The 22,146-nt window shown below is 44.2% G+C and overlaps 3 protein-coding genes across 4 annotated transcripts; 1 reads left to right on the top strand and 2 right to left on the bottom strand.

The window, feature by feature from the left end:
- Positions 1-73: 73 nt before the first annotated feature.
- Positions 74-19,088, bottom strand: PDAP1 (PDGFA associated protein 1). 2 transcript variants are annotated; one of them, XR_006284573.1, is made up of 9 exons: positions 18,970-19,088; positions 18,617-18,835; positions 17,813-17,914; positions 16,604-17,374; positions 16,172-16,288; positions 15,438-15,620; positions 9,702-15,077; positions 4,441-4,532; positions 3,752-3,798 (listed from the first exon to the last, which is right to left on the bottom strand). XR_006284573.1 is itself a non-coding variant. In XM_037911337.2 (6 exons), exons 1-6 carry the CDS (start codon positions 9,394-9,396, stop codon positions 692-694), a joined length of 546 nt encoding a protein of 181 aa, XP_037767265.1. In that variant the 5' UTR covers positions 9,397-9,750; the 3' UTR covers positions 74-691. The 2 variants fall into 2 exon arrangements, 1 of the variants encoding a protein (XP_037767265.1); XM_037911337.2 differs by lacking the exons at positions 15,438-15,620; positions 16,172-16,288; positions 16,604-17,374; ... (1 more) ...; positions 18,617-18,835; positions 18,970-19,088 and adding exons at positions 74-750; positions 1,584-1,735; positions 3,096-3,217 and having other exon boundaries at positions 3,691-3,798; positions 9,384-9,750.
- BUD31 (BUD31 homolog) lies at positions 10,865-13,552 on the top strand. Its single transcript, XM_037911338.2, has 4 exons — positions 10,865-10,966; positions 11,704-11,826; positions 12,108-12,274; positions 13,276-13,552. The coding sequence occupies exons 1-4, from the start codon at positions 10,873-10,875 to the stop codon at positions 13,324-13,326; spliced, it is 435 nt and encodes a 144-aa protein (XP_037767266.1). The 5' UTR covers positions 10,865-10,872; the 3' UTR covers positions 13,327-13,552.
- On the bottom strand, positions 18,837-22,143 carry PTCD1 (pentatricopeptide repeat domain 1). The gene is made up of 4 exons (XM_043524545.1): positions 22,062-22,143; positions 21,071-21,628; positions 19,198-19,338; positions 18,837-19,088 (listed from the first exon to the last, which is right to left on the bottom strand). The coding sequence occupies exons 2-4, from the start codon at positions 21,575-21,577 to the stop codon at positions 18,942-18,944; spliced, it is 795 nt and encodes a 264-aa protein (XP_043380480.1). The 5' UTR covers positions 21,578-21,628; positions 22,062-22,143; the 3' UTR covers positions 18,837-18,941.
- Between the last annotated feature and the right edge of the window lie 3 nt (positions 22,144-22,146).

The raw sequence follows: 22,146 nt of genomic DNA, 5'->3' as shown, positions 1-22,146 counted from the left end.
TTTTTTTTAAATTTATTGAGTTTTTCTTTTTACCTGGATGTTGGTACAATCAATGAAGGCTTTTGCTTTAAACAAAGGATGATGTGGTTAAAAACTGACACTATCCCTAGTCAGAGGAGAGAAAAAAGGAGGGAAAAGGGTGGGGGTGAAGGGTGAAAATGGGAATGAACAGCACTGCAGAAAAACAGCCATGAAGTTAGGCTTCCAGACTATTCTTACAACACTCTGCAGCTCCATTTCATGGGCTGTTTGTTTGCAGAAGAGGGTCCTTACGATACACCCCCCCGACCTTTGGGTTTTCATCAAGATTGCCGACCCCATGCCCCACCCCCAAGCTGACAGCAAATCTAGGTTTTGCAATCTAACATATGAAGCATTTCCCCTCCCACCTTGCTCCCCCACCCTGCCCCTAATGTGTTCTTAGTCCTAAAAACAGCAAAAACATTCAGGTTTCCAAACTGTTACACAGAGAACTGCTGTTCAGCACGGTTCTGCCCCGAAGATAGCAGCTGCCCCCCCAACCCAAAATGGAATTCTGTGCCAAGATGAAGACAAACACACGGTCAGTGTCTCTTGGAGGTGAATTTGACTTCGATGTTGCAGTACACCCTACATGGTATGCAACATGGCAGAGTTCCTGGCAGGCACCAGGCACAGTTCCCTGGAATTCTTCCTCCTGCATGTCCTGTGCTTATTTGTTAAGGGATAGTGATTGCAGTCTTTTGCCTGCCACAGACGCGTCATCTTTTGCTGTGGGAATGGGGGGGTGGGAGGGGGGAAGGGGGGAGGGGAAAAAAAAAAAAAGAGAGAGAGAGACTTGTCAATGTTTCCAGATGCATGTGGGGAATTGGTGCTGTCTCAGTGGCCCTAGAGAGACGGAGCTCCATTTAGCCACACCACACACATAGCAGCTTAGCAAGTGTCCCTCTGTCACCCCCCTCCTTAGATGCTAAAATTCCTGGTGGGCCCACATCCAGAGTGAAAGGAGAATTCCACCTCTCCGGTCCATTCTGACCCTGGTCTCAGTCATTCATGCCAGCTGTGGAGAGATCTGTGCAGTGCGAAATGGACTGAGACCAAACCCCCATCACCACTTTGGTTCATTAGAGACTTCAGCTGAATTAAGAGTCAGCCTGTGAGCTGGAGGTGCAAAGCTCTTTATCCCATTACCAATTCCCTGAGCCATTTAGGTAATGTCATATGTAATTCTGATAAACAATATCCACGCTGTTTGCAAGGAATTCACTGAACTGCTGGTGTGAACGTGTACAAAAGTCCCTTTCCTTGTTCAGCTGAAGCGTTGTAGGTGTAGAGAGCAATTCCCTCCTTACTTTTCCTGCTCACTGCCTACCTAATCTACCACTTTATGAATCAGCATAAAGCAGAGGACGAAACACAGCTGGCTCTAGGGTTGAACAGAATGGCTGTTTAACAGCACACAATAACAGCACTGTTAGGAAGTGAATACTATGCCTACTTCGCTTGTGATACTGAGATCACAGCTCCTGGTGGTATGGCTGTCGGTGAGGGCAGTTACAGGTGGACTGAATGAGGAACCATTAATATAATTGTAACAGCCTTACCTTTTCTTTCCTCCTCTTTCTTTTTGGCAGCTTCTTCCCTCTGTTTCCGGATGATGGCTAGTCGAGCGAGATCTGCCTTTGCCTGTTCTGTTTTACCAGCTAGGTGCATTTTCATGTATCTTTCTTTTGCTTTCTGCTTCTCTATTTCTTCTCTGTTTGAGTGAAATACACTAGTCATCATGGTATCCAAATTAACACACAGGTATCGTTAGAGTTAGAAAGGGGATTAAGAGAAGGCATGATCTCGAGCAGCATCGACCTCTGATCTTGGAGCACAAATGCATACAGTCATTTCAATCTCCAATTATCATGTTAGTGATCTAGCAATTCAAGGAGGCTGAAGATCAAAATAATGTTTAAATCCTTTTCAAAGTAGTCCTGGGGCTTGGGAAGAACCATGCTGAAGATGGCTTCTGGCTTGAAAAGCTATTCAATATAATGAATACCTAAATAAAGGCTTCTTTCTAACATTCATTACCACCACACCCAAGTATCTCACAGTAGCCCAGTGAATTAGGGATTGTTTCTGTTCCCACTGTGCCAGGGAAAACTCTGGCACAAAGAGTTGTGACTTAGCCTAATATCCCACAGCAGGACAGTGTCAAAACAGAGCACAGTCCTCCTGTTTCCCAGTCTAGTGCCCTACCCACAAGCCGTCCTCCAGCTGAAGGAATTGAATCAAACTTGCACTTTTCTCTCTAAAAACTCACATGTGAAATGGCAACCGAGTTCAAGATTGAAAACAAAATTTAAGTGTCCACTGGGGCAAGTAACTTCACTCTGACCACAGGAATCTGGAAAACACACTCCCATCAATACCAGGGCTCCCGCCACACCAGGAATTAACAGGGTGATCCTTAGTATGGTATTTTTCTGGCACTACGCGCTAATGCACAGGGGCAGTTTTTTCTGATTATTGACATCAGGCTTTTAGAAAGGAAAACTAGATAGCCATGGTCCATGACTAGGGCTCCTAGGTGCTTAACACAAATAATTAATAATCATTCTAATAATTATCAGAGGAACAAACATTTATGCCCATCTCAATGCATTTCGCAAAGCTGCCTGATTTTAGGATGACAAGGTGGGCCAGGTAATATCTTTTATTGGACCTACTTCTGCTGGTGAAAGAGACGAGCTTTCAAGCTTATACAGAGCTCTTCTTCAGGTCTGGGAAAGGTGCTCAGAGCGTCAGAGCTAACTACAGATTCTTTAGCATAAGTAGTTAACACACGAAGGATGGCAGCCACCAACATAGGCTGGCTCTACTTAACCATGTAAGTTCCTACCCAATGAAATTGGGATCCAAAGTGAATCCTGATAATTATCTTCACACCTACTGTGACAGTGGGCTCAAATAAATAAAGGACCTCACTGAGACATCAGCTTCCCTCCCAAAGGGTCAGATTTACTGGCACTACATGGCTTGGCCATTGCAGGGGGAAGAGCGTTATTCTAGGAACAAACAGCACACACACATCTCAAGCTATAAGAGAGGAGGAGGATTGTTACCGCTCTCTCCGCGACAGCTCCTTGGGTCCATCCAGATCCAGCTGAGTTACTTTTTTGGCTGTCTGAACAACTCGATTGGGATTCTCTATGTCTATCAACCCTTCCACGCCTTTGCGCTTTTGCTGGAGTTTAGAAACAAAGGACATGCATGTTATCAATGAGTTCTGTAGCTGTCAAGGCTCAAAGAGACTTCGTCATGTGCGTCCTGGTGGAGAAAGTTTGCTCATGTGGTCATTGCCTCTGAAACCAAACCTAGACAGATACTAAAAAAATTCTTATTACCAGGGAATATACCTGCTGCCACATCGTATTTTACTTTACCATGTGTTTTCAACCCCACTGTTAATCATGAAAGTTACCACCTCTGTTTCTTCCACTTCAGTGTACAGCAACGAACAAATTATTAACGGAGTGAAGATTAACTGGGAGGAGACACACACTAAGTTTAACTTTAAAAGATCCCACCATCTTTATAAATCTGGGCTCAGGAGCCAGAAGATTCATGGGGAAAATAAAAATCAATGATTAGCAGGTTGGTTGTACATTGAGACTATGGGGTGTTCATCTACATTAAATGCATTGGGAGTTACGGTACCTGATAATCCTCATCATCTTCATCACTCTCGTCTGAATCTAAGGATTTCTTCTCTTTTTTGGGGTCTCCTATTGCCCCTTCTCCCCCTTCTTCTTGCTCCTCCTCTTCCTGTGAATTTACAGGAGATTAAGAAAAAATGTAAACTGATGAAATTGTAACCTCTAGCAATGACTCTTTAAAAGAAGTAAAAACATTAGCAGGTAAGAGATACAACTACATAGCCGAGAATGTCAGTATTATTGGCATGTCTCCTATAATCAATTTTATTTTTATTGCACCCAAGAGCAAGATATATTTAGGGCACAAAACGTGTCCCATTATTCACATCACCTGCATTAACAGGGTCCTCAATAAGAGACTCCACTGCTTTCTATATACAATATGATATCCATCGCTAGGTAACTTGATTACCGTATTCTATGTTTCACGTTACTTCCCACAGAGGCAGAGAATAAAGGACACATTCAGACTTTGGTTTCAAGTGCTCGATACCCCTTTGATTTTGATAGAAACTGCCCAAACATTACTACAAACTAGATCCAGCTCTAAAACTTTAGGTCATCAACAGAAAATCTGGAGAATAGCAGATTGTCAAACCCAACATAAAAGCTTTTCCACATATTGTAATTCAGGTGACAGAATGATTTACAACACTTGACTCTAAGCGGCCTTTGCTCATGAACTGCAAATAATTGAACTATAAGAGTAGCAGTTTATCTTGCTAAGCATGTGACCAGAGAGAACACATACCCTGGCCTTTTGTTTTTCTGCTTGGAGCTGTGCATCAATCTCTTCAGGGCTTGTGTACTGTCTTGCTCGGCCTTTGTGGCCTCCTTTTCTACCTGCATGAGAAAATAAGTCAGTAGCTGATTTAGTGAGACGTTTCCACAAATTCAAAAGCCTGTCCCCCATTTTCTCTTGATTGTGGTTGTGCAAGGTACAGACCAGTTCTTATTCCAGTAAAAGCTAAAAGAACACAGAAGGAGCCCAATAATTCACCGACCTTAGTCAAGCACTTCGAGCCCTTGGATAAATACACAGAGAACTGTTCTTGAACCACAAAAGTGTTCTGAGAAAAACTTTCAGACCACCCAGCAGTTAACTTACCCCCCTCCAGATTCTAGGGAAGCCTGCCCCACTTGGACCATCTAATCCAATGGTCTGTATTTGAGAGGGCCCAGTTTATACCTGGCATCACCAGAAAAGAACATAGCCCATCATCTACATAAGTATATCTACATCATGTTAGCAATTAAAAGCTATGATCAATTTCAACTTTGCCTGTAGTTCACTAGGTATGTTCTCATCACTCATCAAGGTAGGTACTACTGTTCTCATCCCTCAGCTACTACAGACACCAGGCACTGCAGCCCAGTTCTGTCAGGCTATAGAAGGATGAGGAGAATTATGCTTCCAAGGACTCAGACAGTGAGTAATAACACCATCCTTCCCCTTCCATCCACATCCACAGTTGCCTCTGATTCACTTCCTGGGTTGGCAACCAAATATAAATCCCACTGCTCCTTACTCTGCATTTCCTGCACGGCAAGGCGCTGCACTCTAACTATGCTGCCAGAGAAACACTAGAGAGTGACAGCAATTGTAAGTGAGTTTCTACGAGAACCCTGATTTTCCCTGGCTGCCCGCTGCCCCTACACACACACACACACACACACACAAATGAGAGATGAAATCAGTTTCCCTGGATGGATTGCCCTGGCTGAGATCCGGTACCTACCACCAAACGTTAATTGATTGATGTGAAATCACTGAAACTATTAATGTTTCCTGAAGAATGGCAGCTCCCGTGGTCTTGGCACAAGACATCCAAGGACTGCTGGAGACCTGAGCTTTCTTTTTTAAAACAGTCTCTACCTTTCTGCCTGCAGACACAGAGCTCAGAGTACAATCTGACCATTAAAAGTACTTTGCAATTATTTTTTTGCCAAACAGTTCATGAGGGGGTTCTCTTCTCCTGCAGATCTCAGGAGGGCCACTGGCAGGAGCTATGGGACATCCCTCTGACCTCTTTATCCCTCCCTGTTTACTGACCTGAGGTCAGTAGGTAGCCTTGAGGGGAAGGGGTCGGGGGCGAGAAATCAAGGGAACACTTCTTGAGATCTGTATGAGGGGAGAGCCCCCACTCCCCTTCAGACGTTCATTAGTGCCTAACTAACCTAATTTGTTGAGCTGGTTGAATAACTGGAAAACGTTCATGAAAAAAACTGTCCCTTTTTTGGCTGTAAGTTTGGCAACCAGCATTAGTACGTTGGTTCAGCAGAGGCAGGCGACCCCTGCTTTCTTGATCAGAGCTGAGCCACTTACTGTGACTGTGGGAGGAGTCGTCTTGAGGAGCCTACCAAGGCTGGGGGGGCACAACTGTTCATGAGGAGGGCTCTCAATAACTCAGTAGCTCCAACATACCTCCTCCCCCCCATCCTCTTTCCTCACCCTGTTTATCACTGCAGATTTTCAGATGTCTCTAGGAAGGGAGCCTTGAACCTGCAGCTCTTAGACGATCCGAAGGGGGGAAATGAGAAAAGTAGGAGGCTTGAAGGGAGAATTCCCAGCCAATCTTAGGGAGCTCAATGAGCCACCTCCCCATAAATCTTAGGAAGCCTGATGGCCACCTTCACCTCTGCATTTCTAAGTTTTCTAACATGAGAGGTGAGGTTCTGTACACTAGTGGCCTTGAAAGGTGATATTCACTCAAGGAACTTATATGTGCCTGCTGCCTTCACTTCACCTTAAAAAAGCAGGTGACGGATTTTCAGTTGTGATTTCAACTAGAGCGTCTGCTGCCACTGATAGATGGTGCTGTACATTAAAGGACTTTTATCCACCCCTTTAAACCACCCTTTCTTCTCACAGCTTACTAGAGCTGCCAGAGTAGAGTTACAATTCAAAATTGGTTACTTATTTAAAAAAAAGTGTGGCATGACTGATACAGGTACAAAGTAACTACTATGATGTAAACTTTATGCGTTATTCTACACCATGAAGGGCTACATGATCTAAAACAATGATCTGCTACAATACTACCAGGGTAACTAGGCTTATTGTTGTCTGGCAGATTCATTTTCAGACATTTGTTTTCTTTATGTGTAAGGTCAGCTTATAACAGCAGATTTCAATGTACTTTTTCAAAACATAAAACTAGCCTGTAACCCTTTGGTCTTCACATTAGGTGCTGTCAAAAGCAATAGATATGAAGAGCAAAGCTTATTAGTTCTAAGCTTTACTCATTCTATATTCAAGCCTGTACCAAAGAATTAAGTATTGTACCGCTCAATACTTTTACTATCATCTCATCAACTAGAATGAGATGAGACTTGAGTCACATTAGTATGCAGATATTTCATCAAGGAGGGCGTAGGGAAGGCCTTTGCTCATGGTAAAGGAGGCAGGACTGTAAGGGGCTTTGGACTGTGAGTCATGCAACCTGGGTTCTATTCCTAGCTCTGCCACTGACCTGCTGCATTACGTTGGGCAAGTCACTTCACCTCTGTGCCTCAGTTTCCCCATCTGTAAAATAGGGATAATGATTCTTATCCTCCTTTGCAAAGCACTTTGAAACCCACAGATGATTGTATTTTTAAATTATGGTAAAGGCACACAGAGCCTAAACTAGGCATGGTTTTAAATACATATTTATTTCAGTTTATAAGAGTATCACTATTAATGTGAATTTAAGCTTAGCAGAATTTTATGGAGCTATGAGTTAAAAAAAAAAAAACAAAAAAAACACACACATGGGAAAACTCCTGGTTTCTACAGCCTTTAAACAGAGATTGAGAAGTACTTCAGAAACTACTTGTTCTGTATTAGCAGACAAGCTCATATTTGTGCAGCAGAAAGGGTCTCTCCCCCCAACACATTAGGAACTACTTCTTCAATAGCACTATTTCTTTACAGAATATACAGGATAAAAAATTACACACACACACACATTACAGAAAAGAGAAGAGCATTCACTGAGTGGATCCTTTTGGAGCAAGATGTATTTATAACATATGCAGCTGGGGTTTTTGTTAATTATTTCTGACAGGATTAAATCCAAGTCTGCTACCAAACACTGCAGGCAAAACGCTGACCCCCCGAAGTAAATGACAAAACATCCACTGATTTCAATGGGGTCAGGGTTTCACCCTGCAAAGCCACAGACAAACTTGAGGGGCATGTTTAGAATTGTGTGATGAATTTGGAATGAGAAAAATTGAATTGATTGAGTTTTCATTACAAAAATAATTGTGAGCATCAATACAAATAAGTCTGGATCCTTTTCTTTATCTAGCAACAGTTTTATATAGTACAAACTGGTATGAAGGATATCTGGCCTAGCTCAAGACATCAAAGAAACTGTATAAAAAAACTGGGAAACAAATCTCATGATATTAAAGACGGGGGGGAGAAATACTGTATTTGATGCTTAAAGAATTCTCTCACAGTCTGGCAACAATTCACAAACTCACTTAATGGACACTAATAAAGTAAATTGGCAGAGACTACACGAAGGGCAGAATGGGGAATAATAATTGACATTAACATAGTAAGATTAGATTCCATACAAAGTACGCCAGAGCCAATTATGTGGACAGATTTAGTGCATCTAGAGAATGATCTGGGTGGATCCAGCTCAGACTTGATGGCCTCTCATTCCCTCATTAGCTCTCCTGTATCACACGCAGGCAGGTTGGTACCCGCTGCATAACAGAAAGATGCTGTGAGTAAAGCTATTATGGTGGTGGGTTTGGAGCCACTAAAAACTCTAAAATGATACATTAAAAGTCATCTGTGTGTCTTCTTCTGTACTGTCTCTTACACAGCAAGTAACCACCTTCTCTTCCTTTAGATCCTTTCTACATATCCACAGAGGCCTCTCAAATATTAATCCACTGAAAGAAGAATCTTAAAGAACCATATGCCATCAGCATCCCTTTGAAACAGGCCCCATCAGCCAGTATATTGGGTACATGGGAACTGCATTCTGTGCCCGATTTAGCTTGTGAGCTCAGTGCCTCATGTATTCAGTACAGCACCCATCATACTCTCCATGCTCAACAAATGCCAGCCTCCTCCCCAGTGCAGAACAAAACCCATCACTCTGCACTAGATCTGCTATGGGCCACCAGTCCCACTACTTTTTCCCCTGCGCACAGTACCCCTACAGCTTGCACACACCCCTAGGTTCCCAGGGGCTTATGCCCCCTCATGCTTCTCCCATCAAACACATGGACTTCAAGCTTGTACTCCCCTGAACCGTCCATCAGTCCATGGGGACTTGCACCCCAAAACCCACCGCTTCATTCCCCTAGGGACCTGAGGCTTGCCTCTCCCTCTTAACCCAATCGCTCCTGGGAGCTTATACCCCTCCCCCAGGGCTTGGGCCCTCCCTTGATCCCATCACTCCTGGGGGGCTTACACCCCTTCCCCGGAGCCCTAAGTGTTACCTCCGCTAACCCCGCTGCTCCTGGGGGGCTTATACCCCTCCCCCAGGGACCTAGAGCGTGGGCCCGCCCTTATCCCACCTCTCGTGGGGGGCTTATATCCCTCCCCCCGGGACCTAGGGATTGCCCCCCCTTAGCCCCCTCGCTCCTGGGGGCTTATAGCCCTCCCTCAGGGATTTAGGGCTTGGCCCCCCCTTAGGCCCCCCGTTCCTGGGGCCTGTTTCCTCTCATCCGCCCCTCCCTCACCTCCTTTAGGCATAGCGGCGGCGATGGCGGCTCCGGCAGCAGCTGCAGCGAGTCCCCCCCAGCCTCCAGTCCTCGACCCGGAAGCGGAAGCCGCAAACCGCAGCCCCAGCGCGCGGCTCCCTCCTCAGCCCAGTCACCAAGCCTGGCCCTGGAGCACGAGGCCCCCAGCACCAGGGCTACCGGCGGCACTGCCTGAGTACAAACCGAGCCCCTAGCTTCCCATGGCACCTCGCTCACGGCACCAGTGGGGAGGCCTGTCCTTGCTCCTTCCTTCCGCACCCACCGCCCGGGAAGGGGGAGGAGAGGGAGATTCCTTACAGGCGTTGCGATGGACACCAAATGCACACGCGGATTGCTGTGCTCCCCGCCCAGAAAACAGCGAGTGAGTTTAGGTCATTAAAGCGACTAGGCAACGGAAGGACCCCCAGCTGCTTGTGACGTTATAGGGGAGCGACGGATTTGAACAGGCGGAAGCAGTAAATAGTGATCGTCTTTCTCTCCCCATTTGGCAGGTGAGCTCCCTTCTTTCAGGGAGGGTGATATCCCCTGGGGCGGCTGTGGGTCGCGTTGCGCTGCCCGACGCGCTGCTGGGCGGGATGAGAGTAGGTCAGGGGGTACCAGGCCATTGTAAGGGGTGACACGTTCTCCCTTCGAGCCTAGCAACAAGAGACCCGCGCCTGCTCCTTATCTGGGCCTGCTCCTTATTCCAGCCAGCCCGCTTCGACCATCCCTTGGGGCGTCTGGGCTGGGTCTCGTACAAAGATAGTCCCCTAGGTACACGCAGCAACCACTGGTCGGTATGACTAGCTTTCAGCCCAGCCCTGGATGTTTAAACTCGGGGTTTCTTTGACTTGGCTAGGTGGTTTCACAATATTTGTGTATAATGGTTGTGGCCACAGTTCTGTGGTTAAAAGCAAGTGTGAGGGGAGCTAAAACTCTGGGATTTCCATCCCAGCTTTGTCACTGACTTGCTGGGTGCTATTTGGCTTCTCTGTCATTACAATGGCAGTTATGATGCATATGTATCTCATAGTAGTTTGTGAAGCATAATAAATAGGTCTTTGCTTTTCTCTAATGCCTTCAGTTCAAAGTACTATTAACTGGGAAACCTTCCCTAGCTGGCCCCCAAAAGTGAAGAAATATGTGATGAATTATAAGGGCAGTTAGGAAAGGCGCACTCCCTCCTATACACTGGTAACACGTTAAACACTTATTCATTGTATTAAAAAAAAAGTGTTGGTTTTGTTCCTTAGTTTCATTTATCTCTAAATTTAAAAAAAAAAAACACCTTTATCTTTATCATTGAAAAAGGAGTAATGACAGCAAGGGAGTCAAAATAATCCTGAAAAGTCTCACGGGCTTCCTTATGCTTTTTTTTTTTTTCTTTTCTTTCCCTGCAGCGGGGGGCACAATGACTTTATGATGTCTGGAAACGAGTGCTATTAAAACCTGACCTGCTTTTGTCTCCTGAAGAGCCTTTTTTGAGAAGATGCCCAAAGTAAAGAGAAGCAGGAAAGCTCCTCCGGATGGCTGGGAACTGATTGAACCAACATTGGATGAGCTGGATCAAAAAATGAGAGAAGGTAAGTTATGAAGCCAGATGCTGGTTAGCATGTGACCCTGTGATTGTACAAACCTTAAGAGCTTCAGGATACACGTTTTATAAAAGGACAGCAAGTGTGTTTTTTTTAAATCTGTTTTCAGTAGGGGCTAATAATGATGAAACACTTTGATGGTGGTAACTTAGTGTGTTAATTTCCTGCATTGAAAGTTACCCCTAGAAGACAAATTCCTAATTCTAATTTAAGACACGTGGGGTTGAAACATGACTGAATGAGTTATGTGGATCATCTCTGGATCTATGGCTTGATTTGCAAATGAAACGAATGTTCTTCTGAATCAGTAGTACTCCACCCAACCTCTAAGGACTACTATAGGCCAGAATTAAAGCACACTGGTATAACTATGTGCAGGGGGAAGCTTGCATTGCAAAGACCAGCAGTGTTTGATTCCAGTCTGTGCTGTCACTCTTGGTTTCATGGGTATTCAGATGTGCCTGTCCTATCCAATCATTATACCTGCATTTTCCTTACCATCATCCCTTTAGCTCTCTGACTCTCTTTCCAACGGGAGTGCATGAGAGTTAAATACCTCCTGTGTGTTTTTTCTCCATTGAATTTTGTTTTTTACTATTTCCCCAGGCCCCTTTAAAATTACATTTTTTTTCTCAGAATAATGGTGCTTTTTTAGGATATATACTGCTGTAATAACTTGCAGGTCACTGACAGCAAAATCTGACTTCTGTGCCCTCTTTCCTCAGCGGAGACTGAGCCTCATGAAGGGAAGAGGAAGGTAGAATCCCTCTGGCCCATCTTCAGAATTCATCACCAGAAAACACGCTACATCTTTGATCTCTTCTATAAGAGAAAAGCTATTAGCAGAGGTAAAAAGCTTAAATATTTGCTCTTGAGATGAAGAGATCACAGCTTCCAGATGGACTGTCTGAGTCATTAGCCAGTGAGTGTAAACCAGAATTAGATTATTGATGGGAAAAGATTAAATAATTGTTCTTTAAAAAAACAAAAAGTGACTTTTCCCTCTGCTAGTTCGACTTGCTAGCAAATACAGACACTGAGAACTAGATTCAGTGTAAAGACTAAAACTTTTTAAATAAACTATTCATTGAGAATTCTGTGGTGCTGACCAGTCACCTCTCTCGTGCAGAACTGTATGAATACTGTATCAGAGAAGGATATGCTGACAAAAACCTGATTGCAAAGTGGAAGAAACAGGGTTATGAGAACCTTTGCTGCCTGCGCTGTATCCAGACTCGGGATACCAACTTTGGAACTAACTGCATTTGCAGGGTCCCAAAAAGCAAGCTGGAAGTGGTATGAATTTTTTATTTGCTATAATGCTATTTTCCTTGCTTGCATTTTGAGCCAGCAGTTATGACTTACCGGAATGATATCTCCCCTACTACCTTTGACAATAGTATCAGTTTCTAGTTTCCTTATCACTGGATTCTGCTGTTAAGTGGCTATCCTCTGTTTTTCCTTTGTTTCCTGAAGCATTTGCCCATGAAAATGACATTAAGGGGGTAATACAGACTTACCCCAGTTACTGTCACACTTAACCAACTAAAATTCTGGTGCAGTGTTTAGGGTGCTAGAACAACACTTGAGACCAGAGCACTGACTTCCTATACGTAGTGTCTTGAGCCTAATTTTGTGTATTGCTGTGGCATCTAGGAGCCCTAGTCCTAGACCAGGACCTGATTGTGCTAGGCGCTACACAAATACAGAACAAAGAATGGTCCTTGTCCCCTGCAAGTCAGACTGAGCTATTTTTGAGAGGGATTTGACTGTGGCAAAGTGCAGTGAATCTTAAAATACCCAAAAGGAAATACAACTGTTTAGTTTCTGATGTGTTCCCTTTCTTCTTGATAACTTGAGCTTGGAACATAGCTATAGTGCAGAAGCTCCCACTGCTTTAGATGAAAATTTGTATAGTAGAAAGGAAAACTGATAGTTCCAGATTTTAACTGGTCCAGTGACTATCCCTTGAATTTTCTATTCATAGTTCCAGACAGCAGAGTCCCAGTGATCCACTTCTTGGCCAAACCTAGTTTTGTAGGATTCCATAATCTTTGCTGATGGAATATTCACTTCCATTTGTTTTTATAGTAATGCCTGATTCCTCCGCATAATGTTGTGTAAAGCGGTGGTGGAGACTGTATGTAGAGTAGCAGGAAATTTAGAGCTATGGACGCTTCAGAGGACTTCCCCTGTTTGAGACATAGCATACTGCACTAGCTTATTAAGAATACTTGTTCTCTATATAAAGTAACTTATCTAGAATGTGGTGACTAAAGCTTGTTTTTGCTTTATAGGGGAGAATCATTGAGTGCACTCACTGTGGATGCAGAGGCTGCTCAGGGTGAAATCTTTAAAAACTGGACACTTCTTTTGAGGTTCTGAAAAGTGCTGATTCCACATCATGGACTTTTACTGCTATAATTGTCTTGTATAAACCCTGCAGTGAGTCAAGCTTCCTTTAACAGTCTGAACAGCAATATGTCCACCTGGATCATAAAATGCAGTAGTGAGTGATTTTGATTAGTCTTGTGTATCCATTTTATTTTAAAATAAAATTTTACCTCCCCCACAGTGGAGTGGCACAGTCCTGTGACAAGGTTCAAAGATTAATTACACATTCTCTCTCACACACACACACAATGGCATATGGCTCTTACAGCAGAGCTGTATTGTCAGTAGTAGAGGCACCTGTGAATGGGGTGTACTCCTTAACAAGTGACAACTCTATGCCATACCCAGAAAGCTGACTTTGTACAACTATCCTTTTGTCTTTAATAGTAGTGTCCTTAATTACAAAGTGACTCACTAAAGCAAGATAGGGAGGCAGGTAGACAGAAACTAGTACAAACTTCAATACAGGTTTTCTGTTACTTCAAATTTCAGTACTAGTGAGGCTAGCTGGCCTGGTTGTGTGTTGTACCATTGGAAAGTCAATCTTCCTCATTCTCCCTGGGTTACAGCTTTCTGTTAGGAATGAGTTCCTGGGGTTTGGAATTTTGCTCTGTTACTAAATTTAGCAAGTCCCAGACTGCCAACTTTCAAGCCCTGAAAGCTTCTCTAGGTGGAAGGTAAGGCAGCTTTCAATAAATTGCTTAACAAGAATTGCATTGTAAGTTAGTGAGATAGCATGGAGGTACAAACTGAGTACTTAATTTCATGGATAATCACACCCTTGGCAAACAGTAAGGAAAGTAACAGGGTCAAAGCTGTATTGTCGTCTCCTATTTGAGCCAAGAACTGGCCTTAGGTTTGTCATTCACATTACAGATGCTTAGCAGCTGTATTCCACAAGCAGCTGTTAGTGTTAAGCATTTTAAGTTCTCCATCTCCTCTGCCACATGTGATCAGTGTATCGTTCCTAAAAACAGCAGGAAATGCTTCTCTGGAAAAGTAATAGGAAAGCATTTGCATCTAATAAGTGTTTTGGCCTTTGAAAAAGAGATAATCCTCTTACTTTTTACTTCATTTCCTTTGTTGCTTTTGTTTTAGGGGTGATGTTAGTTTCCTCTCCTAGGGAGCAGTAGACATTGGTTGCTGTTCAGGTCTAAAGGTCCTCTTCTTCAGTAATGCCTGGACACAGAGGCAGATGGAATCAAAACCTGCCTTATGATCTACCTCTGCAGATGAATTAGAGAACCACTAAGTTGTTTCGAACAACTCTGGCAATTCAAACCTCTAACACACGTGTGCGACTACTAACAAAGCATCTGTTTAACAGTAGTGGGAAGCTACACTATGACTACCCCCTTATTTCTTCTGTTGAGATGGTACTTTATTAAAATAGTCAGAACATACAAGTACAGTGGTGCCTACTATAAGGCACCTGAAGGAAACAGCCCTCCAAATTCCTCTGTCTAGGTAGTTCCAGCATCTGAAATAGTGCACATTCCACACATGGAAAATACTGACTTGCTCTCAATAGTTACTGTTCCATGGTGCCCTGTGGCTGCATGTCCTCTGCACTGCCCTTGGCTGCTGAAGTTCTGTATTTTGCCCACGGGTGTGGAGTCTCCTCTGCTACCATTGCTTTCAGCCAGCGGAAATAGTAGCCTCGGAACCCATCAATCTTCTCCAGGTACGTGTTCTTTGACTTATACTGCAAGTAAAAACCCAATAGTACGTGTTATACTTTGGAAGAGTAACTAGGCTGCTCTGATTTTGCAAATTGGAAGACAGAATATTCCACTACTAAGCCAATATAGAAAATATTTGGCAGGTGCACTTGACTCTTAACTGTCACTATTTCAGCTGATGCTAAAACAGGTGGTAAATGAGGAAGATATAAATTTATTCAGGCAGGGAGGAAAGGTAGAGATCTTAAAAATTACTCACTCTCCTGCTAGGCATTATAAACACAGACAGTCCTTATCCAAAAGAGCTTAGTCTCATCTGTGTTTTTCCACATTACAATGTTCACTTCAGCCTTACTCAGTTAATAAATGACTGTGATACTTACCCTGTCAAACTGAGGTGGATACTGAGCTGCAAACTCCAGCTGGCGTATGACAACTTCGTTTGGGGGGACCTGGTTCTTTCTCATGTCTCGTAGGATTTCTGTGAGGTAAGTATAGTCCAACTGCTTCACCGCTGCATTGATAAGGGTGCTGTAGATGTGGGTGTTAGGAGTAATCCCAGACTTCTGAAAACACATCAGTGGCAGAATTGCTAGTGCCTGCTATCTACTACAGAGCTGATCTCTACAGACCTTTCTGCCTGAGAGATATGAGCACATCTTAATGGAGGATCTTTGACCAGTGTTATTATTTGACCTCAGTGCTGGCAAGTCACATCACCACTTAGGCTAAGAGTGCAAGAGCTGAAGCATAAATACTTTTGCCTGCCAACATGCACTTTGGGAGACACATGTCACAACTCCACTACAGATAAGAGGGAAGGGCCCATTGCCTAGGGAGTGCAGCTGCCTTTCCTATTATGTTTTTGGTTACCTGTACAGTATTAGGTAAGTTTACAATCCAGTCCTCCTTCCCATGACCTGTGCATTAAGCTAGGATACTGTACCACAAAGGAGTTGCAGAAGATCTGACTAGAGGGGGTTCAGCTACTTTAGCCTCAGTGAAAGCTCATATAGAGAAAGGTATAGAATCACTGACTGAAGGAACCCCACAATTACTCCTGTCCCAATAACAAAGTAATAACACTTTCCAGTAGCCAGAGCTGAAGTTTTTGTACCTTCATGTCCAAAAGTAACTGCAGTCCATCTTTCTCTCTGCGGCAGGCTATTGCCAAGTTACAGAACGTCTGTATGTTGGGTGATATTCCCCTCTGAACTAGAGCTGTCAGCATGCCCTGTAAAACAAATACTTGAGTACTCATAGACCGTTCTAGATGATTTATGGTGCAGCACTGATGGTTTCCAAAAGAAGTTCCACCTATAGTTCTCTTTAGACAGAAGGCTCCTATCTGAGAATGCAACAGAAACCTCAGGGCTCCAATAAGTACTTTAAGGGTCACTTATGGGGTGGGAGAGAGAATATAGGATTCTCTGCCTTCTGCTGTGAGTGGAGAGTTGATCTCCTCAGAGGTTAAAAGGCAGCTAACACAACTCCAGTAGGAAGATAAGGGTTTGCAGTATAGTCATCATTTAGGGGCTCTTATTCTCACCTTTGCACCTTCTAGGTCTCCCAGTTTACTCTTCTTTCTCAACAAAGTATTAAAAAAGGTCACATCTACTTTCACTTTATGTTCATCCAGGACGGTCAATAAAGAGGATTCTGACTGGCTCAGAGGTTCAACCAGCTCAGCCAACAGCGTGAAAGTCTTAATGTTGGGTGCCACATTGTCCTCTTTCATTTTATTCAAAAACCCTTCCATGTTCCCCATCAAAGCCAGCCTATCGGACGGCGTTGCTATCGTCCCTAAGGAAACCAAGTTCTTACTGGAGATTTTCAAGTCCAACAAATTGGGCAGGTTGCAAGCAGGCTCAACAAATTGACCTTGGTTTGCTTGAGGTGGATCTGAAATAGCCTGGTTTCTACTGAAGTCTCCAGTCCTACTGCATTCTACTGTCTTATTGGTGATTCCAGCCAATCCAGTTCCTGGCTCAGCCTGAACCTCACTCACTTTGTCTTCATGGTTGATTAAATGTTTCTCAGCTTTCCTGGAATTTTCTTGAAATATTTGTTTTTCCATGGTTTCCACATCCAGCTGGGTAGAAATTCCACTGTCTGCTCCCTTCCTTTTCTGACCTTTCACCTTTTGACCCCGCCTACCCGATATGAGCTTTACTTGAGTACGGTTTTCATCTGTGCTTGTTAGCAACAAGTCAGAAGCCACAACTGGGTCACCTATTCCACAATCCCTTGCAGCATGGAGCATCAAATTGTAATTGTAACCATGAGGTTTAATTCCCAATTTAATCATTTGTCGCCAAACCTGTTTTGAAAGGGAAAAAGGTAGAGAAGCTTAGATAGAGTTAATGTATGTGAAATGTGTACAGCATTAAAGTAGTGAGATATTTTTAGCCAGAAGTAATCTGTCATATTTAGACCCAATTATTGTAACATTTTAGGTGCCCACCATCAGGGTTTCTAGCTGCACAAATGGGAATGAATACACTTCCTCAACAGAAAAGACCTCCACACCAGATACTGGAGACCCATCCAAACTATGATTAGTACAATCCTGTAGTGCACATGGCACTTTATGGGCATCAAATAAGGAGCCTGACTGAGGAGCTTACAGTTTAAGCACCTTCCACCTCCACCAGCTCCAAAGGCGCCCTCCCCCCCCAGCAGGTTCCAATCCCAAGTTACAGATACAAGAGTTACATGAAGGAATACTTTAATGGCAAAACACAGGATAGAGCTAGACCTGCAAGGCATATCTGAGGCCACTCTCCTTGTCCTTTATGCAGCCCATGAGAAGGAAGCTGAAGGTCTCTGTGGTGACAGCATGGCCTTTATGCACAATTTCCTAGAGAAGGAAAAGGAAGCTTACAGTTACCAAGGCAGCTTATTCAGCAGCTGATTCCTTAATTGAAAGTACTGCCTCTCTTGCTACTCAATGGAATCACTTTTTGGAGACACATCTGCAGCAAACTGAATGGGAGGTCTAAGGACTCCAAGTATTTTAAGCAGAATGATGGCTGTAGAAAAGAGAAAAACATCTGACAGCTACTCCAATCTCAGCCTGTCCCAGCTGACGATACTATAAGGAAATTTGTATATATAAGATACTATATAGTGTAGGAAATTTGGGTGGGATATGGAAGGAACCACTCAGCTGCTCCACTGTCAGCCTTTCAAGGGGGAGCTGCAATAGGGGCAAAAGCACATTTGTAAAAAAGGGGACTGTAAACCTGACCTTTACACAACACTTAATACTTAAGAGCAGAATTTCAAAACCTTGAAGTCTGAGTCTGCAAAATCCGGTTTTTGTCTGTTTAAACTGAATACTTAAGATATCGAACTACCTACCCAGTTTGATTGCACAACTCAACGCAAGCACAAAAGAGTGATTTTTTTTTTTTAAAAGGACCAATCTATTCTTCCAAGTTTAAAGGCTAATATAACAATGCATAATTACAATCTGTCTGCAAGGAAAGCCACATGCTTCCCTAAAGTGCTTTGATTAGAGATGGAGATATGTATAGTACAAGAAGAGACTCCTCTTTACCTTCAGTACGTCAAAGCATGTCCTGAGATCTGAGCAGATGGCACATACTTTCAGCAGAGCATGATATGTTATCAGATTCAGCTCCAGATTTTTGCTCTTTAGTTCTTGCCGTAGTTTGAGCGCGCTCTGCAGGCCCGAATCTTTCCATGGCGACTCAGCACAGGCATTGAAGAGGGCTGTGTATGTAGCGTCTGTGGGGACTAAACCCCGTTTTTTCATCTACTCTCAGAGGAAAAAAAAGTTAAGGAAATAATATTAAATAAAGAGCCCAGAATTAAGTTAAAAAATAGTTCCACCTTGTACAGATACCATGGAGATAGGCACATTAGGAAAACCTAAAATAGATTAGATACAACATGTACGATTCAAGGCGACAGTAAATTCTTGAGCTCCAGTCTTCTGCGTCCCCAAGCAAAGTGGAAACATCCATGGAAAGGCATTTTGGAGGAAGCATCTCCAGAATGACATCTTTCTATGGGACAGAACGTGAATGGGCATACTTTAATTCATGAACGACCCCACACTGTACTACCTGCCAGTGACCCTGGCCCCTTTCTTAGGGAAACAGCTATAATATTTACATCGTTGTAAAGTCTGAATGCCTTCTTCACATAGCCGACCCTGCCACAGCCACCAATCAGAACAGTGTAGTTGCTCTCCTCTGGCTTCAGACGCTCTTCCTTCAGCATCTGCACCTCAAATAGCTCTAGAGCCTCTGCCAGCTACAGACAGGAGAGACAAAGATGAGAAGGTAAGAGAAGCAGTTCCTTAACTAACATTTAATAAAACAGATACATATACAAATATGGAGACACCACTATGATGAGACAAGGGGTGCATGTTTATATCTCACCTTGGAATAGAAACCACTCTCCCTCCATTCCTTATGAAGCCATAGAAATGTCATCATAATTCCTTTGCCTAAAGGGGTGACTAGTGAGAGGCCCTCTCCTTCCCACTCAGAGGTTAAGAGCAATTATCATTATTTATTATTCATATTACCATAGCACCTAGGAGCCCCAGTCGTGGACCAGGACTTCCTTGTACTAGGTGCTGTACAAACACAGAACAAAGAGACAGTTCTCTGCCCCCCAAAAGCATACAATCCAAGTATGGTTATGCAATACTCACAGACCATGCTAGCCTGGAGAAAGACCAGGAAGTGAATGAACATTCACATGACATGGATTAGCATTTGTTTGCCTCATTTCTCACCTACAAGAAAGGACTTGATGCCAGGTGAGCAAATTGACTTTTTTTGCACAGTAGAGATGGGACAGAGAGCTGCAGGGCTTGGGATGAAGAACTGCAAAAGGTGAGGTAGAGAGCCACTGAACAGGGAATTAGTACCTGAGCTCAGGGTGTTTTCCTGCACCAGAGTTGATGGAAGCAACAAGCACACTAGAAAGGGCATGCACCAGGACTGTACTGTTGCACTTTTTGTATTAGTATACTTTGCATCTTAGTAGTAGTGTATTTCTCCAGATGGTATCACGATGGACTGATGCTTTTTACAGCGAGAAGGTAGGTGAGGTAATAGCTTTCATTGGACCAACTTATGCTGGTGAAAGAGACAAGCTTTCACGCTTATACAAAGCTCTTCTTCAGGTCTTTTAATGTCTCTATTACAGCATCTATGTATGTTTGTGGTGGTCCCTGCATGAACTTCTTCCTCTCCCTACTCACTGTCCAGAAACAACTACCATGTTTCCTTGACCCAGATGTCAAAGTCACTGGGGCAACAAGTCCAACAAAAGAAGAACTTTTAAACATGGCATCTGGACAAAAAATAATAGAGCCGGACTGTGCTTTTGACCTTTACTGATGACTTGGTTCAAGAAGTATGAAAATGCTGTATTTCCTGTGCTCTTCAGAGGCCACAAGACTGATCAGTCACTAGTAGTCATTTTTGTGCTGTTTATTAAGATACTCTAATATAGACTAGTTTCAGAGTAGCAGCCGTGTTAGTCTGTATTCGCAAAAGGAAAAGGAGTAGTTGTGGCACCTTAGAGACTAACACATTTATCTGAGCATAAGCTTTCATGAGCTACATCCGATGAAGTGAGCTGTAGCTCATGAAAGCTTATGGTCAAATAAATTTGTTAGTCTCCAAGGTGCCACAAGTACTCCTTTTCTTTTTGCTAATATAGACTAGTGTTCATTGCTCAGCACTTTTATTAGGATTTCACCAGCCACTAAACACCATTTAGCATTCATATAGCACATTGCACTCTTTGATGAATTAATCCTCTCAACGCCCCTGTGAATTAAGTAGATAGATATTAATCCTGGGGAAACTGAGGTATATAAGGAAGTAGGCAAAGTGTCCTGGGCTTTAATGCTACTTCAGAATTTTTGTCTCTCAGTCTCACAACCAATCTAATAGATCATACTGCCCCATAATCATCAAACGCCGTTAACTACTCTAGTGATTACAAGACCTGAGAAACCAACCTTGTCTTTCTTTATCAGTGCCTTACATTGCAGGAAGTACCAGTATGGTGTGTTCTTACGACCACGTCTAGGTTTCCATTCTGGCTCTTCTTCCTCCTCTCCCTCCTCTGCTTGAAATCTTAAGTTCTGCAACTCTGATGTTGTTTTGTGAAAATATTTTCTAGAAGAAAATTTATTAGATAGTGTTCCAAAGCCTTCATCTGCATCACCATCTTCCGATTCTTCTTCATGTTTCCTGATAGCTTCAGGAGAGCTGGCAGGGTCAATCTGTTTCAAGTCTCTGTTATGTAACTTATAGAGACCCTGCGATGAGCTGAAAGGCCTCAGCCTCGTGCACTGCAGTCTCTGGCCCAGGAATCTGAGCAGACTCGGTATATTTTTGGGACACCCTGAAAAGCTCTTTGGAGTTGCCCACAACATTCGAGGGTGACACACCAAGGGACAGTAGCATTTCAGGGAGAACAATCCCACAGGGAGCTGGCGGGGCACCAACTGCGTGAGCCTCATGATACACCTCTTGGGTCGCTCCCCTTCATTACGAGGTTAAACGTCCATCTCCTAAAGGCAACAAGGAAAGAGATCCGATGAGAGGAGCCTGAATGGGGCCAGCGAGGGGAGCCCTCCGCGACAGCGGGAGACACACCCGCAAGCGGCCCGGGCTGAAGGGCTTCCCCGGCGGAGGGTGGAGAAAGTCCAGGATCCTGCACAGGCTGTCGGGGCTAGTCCCAGCCACGGCACCTGGCTCCTCCCCGAGCACAGAGATAGAGATGGGGGGGGGGGTGTCCATGCACCTTATGATCTGCTCCCTCCCGCCCCCCAGCCCCGGCCTGCTGGGGCCAGGCCCCACGAGGTGCCGCTGCCCCCTGGAGGGAAGGAAGGGGGGGCTCTACCGGGTACTGCTCGTGAGGCGGGTATCCGGGCGGAGGAGGGGGGGGCATGGCCCATCCCGCCCCTCAGCCCAGAGCGCGCGGCGCAACCCCCTTCCACTCACCCGCAGCCCCGGCCTCAGCTCGCGCTGGGGGGCGGAGTCACGGCAGGCCCCCCTTCCCATTGGCGGAGGCGGCCCCGCGCGGTGC

Source organism: Chelonia mydas, chromosome 10 (genome assembly GCF_015237465.2).
Source record: "Chelonia mydas isolate rCheMyd1 chromosome 10, rCheMyd1.pri.v2, whole genome shotgun sequence".
Classification (NCBI taxonomy): domain Eukaryota; kingdom Metazoa; phylum Chordata; order Testudines; family Cheloniidae; genus Chelonia; species Chelonia mydas.
The sequence above is the reverse complement of the archived record's forward strand: the minus strand, read 5'-3'. Positions and strand labels throughout refer to the sequence as shown.

Bases quoted from the DNA above. Each gene is read 5' to 3' on its own strand.
- PDAP1 (XM_037911337.2), bottom strand. The intron at 3,218-3,690 runs GTACCGTAACTC...TCTAAACTCCAG, and splicing joins AAGATGATGAGGATTATCAG to CAAAAGCGCAAAGGCGTGGA. The intron at 751-1,583 runs GTAAGGCTGTTA...CCATTCCCACAG, and splicing joins GAAAGAGGAGGAAAGAAAAG to CAAAAGATGACGCGTCTGTG.
- BUD31 (XM_037911338.2), top strand. From the start codon at position 10,873: ATGCCCAAAGTAAAGAGAAGCAGGAAAGCTCCTCCGGATGGCTGGGAA. The intron at 10,967-11,703 runs GTAAGTTATGAA...CTCTTTCCTCAG, and splicing joins GGATCAAAAAATGAGAGAAG to CGGAGACTGAGCCTCATGAA. The intron at 11,827-12,107 runs GTAAAAAGCTTA...TCTCTCGTGCAG, and splicing joins GAGAAAAGCTATTAGCAGAG to AACTGTATGAATACTGTATC.
- PTCD1 (XM_043524545.1), bottom strand. From the start codon at position 21,577: ATGAGGCTCACGCAGTTGGTGCCCCGCCAGCTCCCTGTGGGATTGTTC. The intron at 19,339-21,070 runs GTTGGTTTCTCA...TCCTGTCTGTAG, and splicing joins CACTGATAAAGAAAGACAAG to CTGGCAGAGGCTCTAGAGCT. The intron at 19,089-19,197 runs GTAAATATTATA...TCTGTCCCATAG, and splicing joins CATTCAGACTTTACAACGAT to AAAGATGTCATTCTGGAGAT.